Source organism: Tinamus guttatus, unplaced genomic scaffold (assembly GCF_059628265.1).
Source record: "Tinamus guttatus ecotype Peru unplaced genomic scaffold, ASM5962826v1 Tinamus_guttatus_pri_ptg000503l, whole genome shotgun sequence".
NCBI classification, from domain to species: Eukaryota; Metazoa; Chordata; class Aves; order Tinamiformes; family Tinamidae; genus Tinamus; species Tinamus guttatus.
The window spans coordinates 3,303,700-3,312,928 of record NW_028289037.1 but is presented as its reverse complement, the minus strand read 5'-3'; the positions used below and the strand labels follow the sequence as shown (position 1 = coordinate 3,312,928).

Here is a 9,229-nt window from a genome sequence, read left to right as displayed (position 1 = left end):
GCCCCCTCCCCCGGCGCGCGCCGGGGCGCATGCGCGGCGGGCAACGCGGGTGCCCCGGCCAAGCGTTGGCGCCTGCTCGGCGCCCGCGCGGGGTGCCCCGGGGCCGCCTGCTCCGCGCGATGGAGCCGCCCGCCGCGGCGAGCGGGCTCGGCGGAGACCCGCGGCCCCCAGCGTCTCCGCGGCGGCTCCGGCGCCGGGGTCGGGGCCGCGCGGCGCGGTGCGGCGGAGCGGCGCGGCGGCAGAGGGCGAGCAGGCGAACGCCGCAGCCGCTACATCCGGGCTGCGCGGCGGCACCTGCCGCGTCGGGGGCCTCGCGTGACATTGGGCCTCGGCAGGCGAGGGGCGAGGAGGGCGCTGAGCAGCCGGGCACGGAGCGGGAGCCGCGTTCGCACCCGCCGCCGCCGCCATGTTCCGCGTCATCGTCAGCCACGCCAAGAAGCACCCGAGTGTGAGTAGCGGCGCCGCGGCCGCCCCGCGGCAGCGCCTCCAGGGCCTCCGCTGTCCTGCCCTGTCGGCCCTCGGCTGCAGAGGGCCGGGGCTGCGCTGCGGTGCCGCGGGAAGCTGCTCCTCGTGACTCAGAACTGCTCAGTGGGGACGTTCTGCATCTCACAGCCTGCTTTTCATGGCTGCTCTTGTGAGGGGGCTGGAGCCTCTCCGGTGCAGGGGATGTCCTACACACCTGGAGCCTTTGTTCAGGTTTTAGGGGGATACGTGTGACATGGAGCGTATCTCTCAAAATGGGGGGTTCCATGCCTTGGATTGCCATTGATAAAAATATATGCAATGCAAAAACAGTATTTTTGTGTGTCACCAGTATTACATAACGTATCTTTTTCTCTAGTTGATCCCTCTGTTTTTTATCATTGGATCTGGAGGTGTTGGCGCAGCCCTGTATGTCATGCGCTTGGCAATGTTCAACCCAGAGGTCTGGTACGTACAATATAATATACTGCCCTGTTTTCTTGCTAGACATATTAAACTTTCCTGCCTTGGTTTTTGTGTTTCTGGAAGTCTCAATATTTTGTTTCATCATCACTGACACTGAGTGTCTGGAGATTTCCTTGACTGGGAGATTTGTTTATTTCATAGGTGACACTTACAGACTGATCACAAACAGATTTGCCCTTCTCGCTGGAAAATTGTTTGCATGGATAACTGTTCATGGTCTAATAATCTCAGAGTGCATATAAATTTATTTCTTATGGAGGAAGCATAGTGATTCTCTAAATATCTTGTCCTATTTTGTGTTTCTCTCAATAGCTGGGACAAAAAAAATAATCCAGAACCTTGGAACAAGTTGTCTCCCAATGACCAATACAAGGTAAAATGCAAAATACAGACTTTTGGGAAACTGGTAATACTAAAGATTTGAGTGTGTTAGTCTTGGTACCCATAGCAGAGAACACTAAATTCAGTTCTACAGTTGAATATTTGATCAAAAAAAAAGTTGTCTTTATGATTAAGCACCCAGACATAGTAGAATTATTTTTGAAGTAGATTTATGTCACTTTGTCGAGCTAACAAGCAAATATGCAAACTACATCTCATAGTTCATGGAAATAAGGCTTTTATCACCTGTTTTACTAAAACTGTAAGCACTTTTTTATGCTCATATTTGCATGTGTTTATTTTACCTAGTAATAAATGCAGTTACATTTTTAGTGTTGCTGTTTAGACTGCTTTTGGTTTAATTTCGTGGATTCCAGGCTAAGAATAATTTAAGACTAAAAAAAATACTAAAAAGCAAACGTTTGCCAATTTCTGTTCACTGCTTAAAAAAGCAAACAACTCCCAAAACAAAATACCCTACCCAAAATACCCTGAAAGTTCAAGAACTTAATACTGTGTTTTCATTACTGCCTCCAAAACGTTGCAGACTGTTCCTTAAATATCTAAAAGAGGCAAATTCAAAAAAAACTCTGCAGCATAGATTCTCTGAAAGCCTGTGTGCCTTCTGTAGCATTCCTACTGGGTATTAGCATGCAAAAACAACCTCCAGGTTTACCATATTTGGGGGTGCGTGCCATTTCCAAGTCTGTGCCTTTCTGTTTCCCACAGCAGAAGTTCTAAGCTGAGGATGACTGTGTAGTAAAAAATGCTGATATAACAAGTTGTAACTTCTGATTTAAATTGCTTTTCTTTTGAAGACTTTTCTTGGGAAAGGCTGAAAAAGTCAATATCCCAAAGAAAAGAGTTAAGACTTTGATGAATGTGTCGGGCTTGCGTAGGAAGTCGTGAATGACAGTACTTGTGCATCTCAACACCATTTCCAGTTATGGGTTGTGGTTTTGTTTATCAAGTAGTTACAAAATTTTCAAGTTTGACCTTGAATAAAGGTAACCAAATTGCTAGGAAAAAAAAATATGAATCAAGAGCTCCAATTCTGGCTTTGTTTGTAAACAAGAGAAAAGCAATCAAAAGCTTTTTTTATTATTATTTTTAATGGATTGAGTAGAGCCTGTTTGTCACCCAAGTTGCATAATTGTAGAAATTTTGTTCAAGCGATCTAGTTCAAGCGACCATACTAGTATCAGCGTAATGGACACTGGCTCAAAGGCCTCCTCAGTTCCACTTTCTGAAAATCATGACCTTTTGAAAATGGAGTAAAAGCGGAACTATATTAAACTAAAATAAACACAGTACTTGGTGATTGAGAAGTCATTTCTTAGTTTGGGGTGTACTTTAATGTCCAGTAGTTGCGTTGTGTATTCAAGCTTGATCACAAACTGGTCTTGTGAAAGGCTCATCTGCAGTGCTACATCAATTATTTTAATTTTGTTGTTGTGTTCATTTGTTTTTATTCTGTTTTTTTTCTTTTTTTGAGCAAAAACTCTCATGATGTCAAGTCAGGCTGGAATGTCAAAATATGCGTTTAATCTGTAAATTCACTGTCCTGAATGACTACTTGGATTGTTACAAGTTGTTTGGGCTTCAATTGGGTCAATACTAACTGTGTGTGTGAAAAAAGTCTATTCTTGCCTTTCTCTCTTCTTGTCCCATGCTGCAGTGATACTGTTCTAGATTCATCTGTGAAGCCAAGCTTGAGTTTAGCAGCACTGCTCTACATGTTTCCCTTGTGACACCACCTGTTCATATTTCCCATGCTTTGTTCCCCTTGGCAAGCTAGATATGCTCTATTGCTTTCCATACATAGGAACACACAGATTTGAGGCAAAAAGTATAATGCTAGCAGTACTATAAAAGACTTCTAAATATGGACTTTTAGTTCTGGGGGTTACAAAAAAGATTCCTTTTGATTTGTTTATTTTCTCCAGTTATGAACACCAGAATTGCTTGATATTTAGTTTCAGCAGATCGAGACCCATACACACAATGGAAATGCTGTAAAAAGTCTGATCTATAAAGGATTTTCTTGGGAGAATGGGGGAGTTGTAGTATGTGTAAAGGGTCTGGTGCACAGACTCCAAACTGCAGTTTGTTTCTGACATGAATTTTAGTGATGCTTTTTTTTTTTTTTTTTTTTTTTTTTTTTTTTAAGTACGTGCCGTGGAGAATCTGTACCCAAGTTTCTTATTTTGGTCATTTTTTTTCCTCTCTTTACCAGTTCTACTCGGTTAACGTAGATTACAGTAAACTGAAAAAGGACCGCCCTGACTTCTGAACAACATTCTTTTCTCCATAAGCTGCACAGAAAGGTCTTCCGGAAGCCGTCCGCACAATTATCATGCTTAATCATCCAGGAAATAATTAAGTTTGCCTCACACTGCACATGATCATGTGTTTAAAAGTTGGGGTTTAATAAACGTGTGAAACTTGAAGTGTCTGCTGTTTGCTGTTATTTTGCAAAATGAGACTATATTGATATTAACAGGTTATTGATGATCAGGCAAAAAGTAAGCAAAGGCTGATTTCGTGTTTGCTCAACAAGAAAGCAAAGTTGTTCTGACAAGCCTTATGCTCGGTCAGTTGACTCTGGTGGGGGGGGCGGGGGGAAGTACATTAATGCAGTATACTAAACTACAGGTGCCTGAGAGGACTTCTCTCTCTCTCTCTCTCTTTTTTTTTTTTTTTTTTTTCTTTTTTCCCCCCTCAACCTGAACTTAGCAGAAAAGGAATCCATGTGGATTGCTAACAAGCGTCACTGTCCGGGGGGGGAAGCAGCAGATGTTTCTGTGTGTTCCTGTAATTACAAAAGCTGAGCACTGCTGGAGAAGTTCCCAAGTGCTTTGAAAAATGCAGTAAAGGGACAGGACTTCTGTTAATCTTTTTTTCTGATTGAGATTGAGTTGTGTCTTTGCGATCCTCTTTAGGTATCTTATTCTGAACTACAGTAGTGGAGTCTGACACGCTCCTAAGTAACCGCATTCATTCCATTAAAAGATGATCACTTCCCTTAAATGTGTGGGTGAAAATGGTGGACACGAGTAGCTGTCTCAATTAAAGAGCTCCAACATTCTCTTATGTTTGGTCTGAATCTGCATGTAATAATTCACTACTTAGCTTCTTTGAAGCTGTTGCAATGTATTTTAGGTGTCCTACAACCTTACACATATCCCCAGGTTAGATAATGTTTGATAATAGGAAGAGGGTTTGATCTCTCAAAGATCTTCACGGTCCAATGTGGAGTTGGGTAAATGAGTAAAAGATGGCAACGACAAAACCAAAGCTTACTCTCTTTTTCCACAGAAAACTAGGCATGTATTTTCAGACTGGAAACTCAATAGCTGAAAGCTGTTGTCAAATCTTGACAAGGGCAAGAACATGGTATCATTTAGTGTGGGTATCAATACTGTGGTGAGGCTTTGCAAGGAGAGTTATCTTTGCATACGTGTAACTAATGGCAGTTTTTTTGTGCTTTACTGTGAACATCTGGTATTGGTCTGGATCAGGGATATAATTCTGCATGAGCATAAGAGAATACAGCTGTTCCTATCTTGATACTCTTCAAGTTCCTTTAAACTAGAGTCTACTGAGAGTAAAGATGACCATAGGAATCACTATATAAGCAGTAAAGAAAGGTAAAAAGAAAATGAGGAACAAGCTCACTGCAAAATATCAAATGCAGAGAATTTGTATACAGAAAATCTTGCAGGTCATTTATTTGTATTATTTGGTTTAAATTCCTTTTTATTATTTCTATTTTTTACCAGAATGTGGGATAGTTTTCATTTACTCCCTTAAGGGACTTCCATGCTTTCTGAAGAAAAAAAGGAGTACTGTAACTGAGATACCCTTTTAGTGGTGGGCAGTGTCTCCCAAGTTTCTTCAGGGACTAAATCTGTAGTTAGGAAGTAAACGTGTGGCAACACATTTTATTCTTCAGTAACATTCTAATACCTGTCAGCTGTAGTCCTTCTGGATTTTACCAATGTACTCGTGCAACTTTTAATGTTGTTCCTAAAGACAATACATTTGAATTGTTTTTCTGGAGCCAGCTGTAGACATCCACGCAGGCTAATATCCGGGGAAAAAAACTACTACTTAGCCAGGAAAGATGGTGCTGATGCTTTCAGTCAGAGTTGAGCAGAGCAAGGCTTGAGGATCTCTGAATAAAACACCTAACAAAGAATAGATTGTTTGTCCTTGACAATATTTCAGAATATATTTAATGGAGATACTTAAGCTATTTAAAGCTCAAAATATGGATTGAGTGGAAAGTAAAAGGCAGTTCCTGCAGTGCTACTTCCTCTGCTGATGCCAAGTATGCTTGCTGCTGTCAAGTACACAAAATAAAAACTTTTTTAAATTAAAGCCATCATTCTGAAGGTTGTTATTTTGAGGGGGTTCTTTTTTTCTCTTCCTTTTGGGGCTATGCTTCTGCAATACTTTAAATGCTAATGGATGAAAGTTATCATTACCTGCTGAATTTAAAACTAATAGACATCAAAAGAATTTTGCTTCTCCCTCAATCTTTTATGCTTGAAATAATAACTGAAAAACATTATGCATTTTCCAAAAAGAAATTGAGTTAAAGGAAGGATTCTGAAACTGCTGTGCAGGTTTTTGCATGGGTAAGTTCATGACTGAGAAATATTAATATTAGAATTTGAATACTAGCTCAGCCAACAGTACATTGTTTCATTCAAACTCAATGTTATTGTATTTGTGACAATATAGTCAAAAGGAACCGGATGTTTTTCTCATTGAACCCCTGTGCCTATAGAGACTGAAGGTTGTCCCCTACGTATTATAAGTCTAAAATAAATTGTTCTCTGGGCAGAAATCAAACAGTTGTTTAAATATTCAGGTTTGGAATATAGGAGCTCTAAAGTTCGCAGACTTCACTGATACCACGGCAATGGCATTCTTCACTAGAAAAATAACAGGTTCCACTGTTCCTCGTATTTTATGAATAACGGTGAAGATACATGGTAGATATATCTTACTAATTTAATTCTGCAAACTGTTAGTGTTACTTCCCTAATATTACTTTCATTATCATACAAACGTACCAAGTTATTTCCTGTTTTTCTTTTTGTTTTTAATTCATGTAAATTGTTTTTATTGTTAAAATTCTAATCCTGTAAGTTCTTAAATTCATGCTTACCTTCATTCAATTTAAGTTCCTGTTGGGGGAAGGGGAACTACCTACGCCACAAAAAGCTAAGCACATGTTTGGTCTTAGCTGCTTGGTGGTGGTCTATCATTATCCTTTTTTGGGGGGGAGGTATTTTTATAACTATTCTTTTAGATAGGGGACCTGTTTTTACAGCTTGGCAATAATAATCTATCTGTACTAAAATATTGAATTACTTTCCTTAAAATTACCTTTTTTTCTTCTTCCCAAAGACAAAGACTGTATTCTCTGGAGAAATGAAGAGAGAATCACAATCTGCTTTCCTGTGTTCTCTAAATTTTAGGCTTTTAGTTTCTAATGTTCATCCTCAACTATTAACTTTTATAAAACAGCTAAATTTCATCAATAATCACAAAATCAAGGTCCTTTTCTAATGCAGCAGCAAGGAATTTGCTTGGAGCAGATGTCAAGCATTATCTTAAGAACACATATAGTTAGCTGTATTTGAACTAACATTTATACAACTGCTGTCTTCTTGTTTCAGGTAGATTTTTGCTGGATGGTGAGTGTAGACCTGTCCTGCATGTCTTATTGAATGACCCACATACATACATACAAAAGATTTCTCTCTTATTCTAAAACTTTGCAGCGATGTGCTTGCCACTATCGGGATTCTATTAAGAGAATTATATTGCACCTTCTTATCAGTGAGCCTGACAAGTAGCAGGGTGATTGAATCTGAAATTAATCCTGCTCACGTAGAATAAAGAGCATTACATGTTTCTGTATTTTTTGTACATGAAACAAATTTCATAGTGTGATATAAAGTATTTCCTTTAGCTGTATTTTTGGTTTTACATTGCTATAGTTCCTCATGACTGTGAAATAACCAATGGCCTGTAAGAAATTAAACTGATGCGCCTGATATTAATTTTTGCATAGGATTTCTTACCAAATGTCATCTGAGGAAATGCATTTCAGATCTGTTTCAAAGCTCTGCCTCACCTTTAAAGAGATTTTGGTGTATGACTACTGAATGACCTTTAAAACTAAGCAAATGCCATGTTTAGTTCTGATTGGACCCAATACTTTGTCAGAGAGAAAGGTTGATAAGTTATTACAGGAATTTAAAAAAGATATTTAAAAAAAAAAAAGAAAAAAAAAAGCTATGGAAAATTTAAAGATTCTTGCAAGTCCGCAAGAAGTCCCTGTTTCTACTTGTTGGCCATGAGACAGATCTTGCTGTTTATTTAAGCAAGTGTATAAGCTAGGAAACCCTTTCCATGGGACAAAAGGAAGTGAAGTATCACCCATCAATGAGAAAGCAAAAAAATGAATGTTCACTTGCATCTTTGCCAAAGGTGATAGTTGTCTTATTATCTTGCAAAAGAGCTTACTACTCACTCTTTTAAGCCCAGAGTTAGCTGATTTCATGCTTTTGTCTGAAACATGGGGAATCCACTTTTCCTTAGGAAGTGTTTTTTGCATCAGCAGAAGTTTCTCAGATCATCTAATCTCATCCTCTGATCTCAAAGCTTCCTAAGAGTTTGTGTCTCTGACACTACGATGGCATGATTCCCAACACATGTTGATTCTAGTGCCATCAGCCTTGGTCATAGTTTGTTTTTTAATCACTTCAAAATAGTCTTACCTGTGATTGGTAAGACTTAACACTTTGGCAGTAAGAACTACATACAGTGAAAGTAAATGGACACCTTGTCATTCTTGAGAAGCAAAACTTCGTTTTTAGGGTCCAAAGTAACATTCCTAATCCAGAAAAGTTCTTTTTTTATTTTTTTCCCCCTTACCATCATTAACGACATTGCTCACACATCTGAAATAATTTAGAATATATTTGTTGATAAATAATAGCTTTAGGAAATTAGGAGCTTTTCTTTCTACTCTTCCAGCATGGATCAAAAAGCTTCACTAACCTATGCTTAGGATCTACAAACTATTTTTTTCTGCTATTGAAGAATAACTTTAATTTGTTTCTTGTAGGAGTCAGAGGGCAGATAATTTTCTCAAATATCACTTTCAGCAAAATGCTCAGTCAAGAAATCTGAGGCTTTTTGGTCAGGTAATATGAAATGAGATCTTGAGTTCATGAGTCAGGGAAGAAAAAGCTGTTCAAACTTTCGAGGTTTTACTATGTGTTTACTATGTTTATGTGACATTCTTTTACTACTGGAACTGATACAAGATAGACATGTAAATCATCTGGGAGAAATACCAAGTTCTGAAGATCAGAGATGGTCATAGTTTATAGTTTATAAACACATAGAAATGCTACCATTATAAAGGAGAATAGAAATGCTATTGATACCATTCATGACTATTGGCAATGCTTTACCTCAAATAATATTTCTAAACTCATTAATTTGATTTACTTTGGACAAAAATAATGCACTACAGCATTTACAGTTCATCATTATAATGTAAAGACAACTTTTTCAGTGGAACTGCACAAGGCATAACCCAGTAGATAAATTTATAGATTTTTTTTTTCATATTGGAGGAAAGCTAACTATGAACATGAAATGTTTTCTAATTTTAGTTTCCTTACTGCAGGCAAATGAAACAAACTGCTGAGAAGGTAATGAAAACAGATTACTTAATGGTGAAAAATCTGAGTGCCGTTCTTTTTCCACCAGTGGTGCCACTGCTGGAATTTAATGGGGTGGCATCAGTGTGTCTGAATGAAGACTTTGGACCTAGCAGTTTAAAAATGAGTTTGACTCTAATAGGATT

General features: G+C 38.9%; 1 protein-coding gene across 1 annotated transcript; it reads left to right on the top strand.

The window, feature by feature from the left end:
- Nucleotides 1–360: 360 nt before the first annotated feature.
- COXFA4 (cytochrome c oxidase associated subunit FA4) lies at nucleotides 361–3,779 on the top strand. The gene is made up of 4 exons (XM_088533489.1): nucleotides 361–448; nucleotides 842–930; nucleotides 1,261–1,321; nucleotides 3,566–3,779. Exons 1-4 carry the CDS (start codon nucleotides 407–409, stop codon nucleotides 3,620–3,622), a joined length of 249 nt encoding a protein of 82 aa, XP_088389615.1. The 5' UTR covers nucleotides 361–406; the 3' UTR covers nucleotides 3,623–3,779.
- Nucleotides 3,780–9,229: the final 5,450 nt, after the last annotated feature.

What these genes read in the sequence shown, in the direction of transcription:
- COXFA4 (XM_088533489.1), top strand. Translation starts at nt 407, where the DNA reads ATGTTCCGCGTCATCGTCAGCCACGCCAAGAAGCACCCGAGT. An exon ending in ACGCCAAGAAGCACCCGAGT is followed by an intron (nt 449 to 841) that starts GTGAGTAGCGGC and finishes CTTTTTCTCTAG; the next exon opens with TTGATCCCTCTGTTTTTTAT. An exon ending in CTCCCAATGACCAATACAAG is followed by an intron (nt 1,322 to 3,565) that starts GTAAAATGCAAA and finishes TCTCTTTACCAG; the next exon opens with TTCTACTCGGTTAACGTAGA.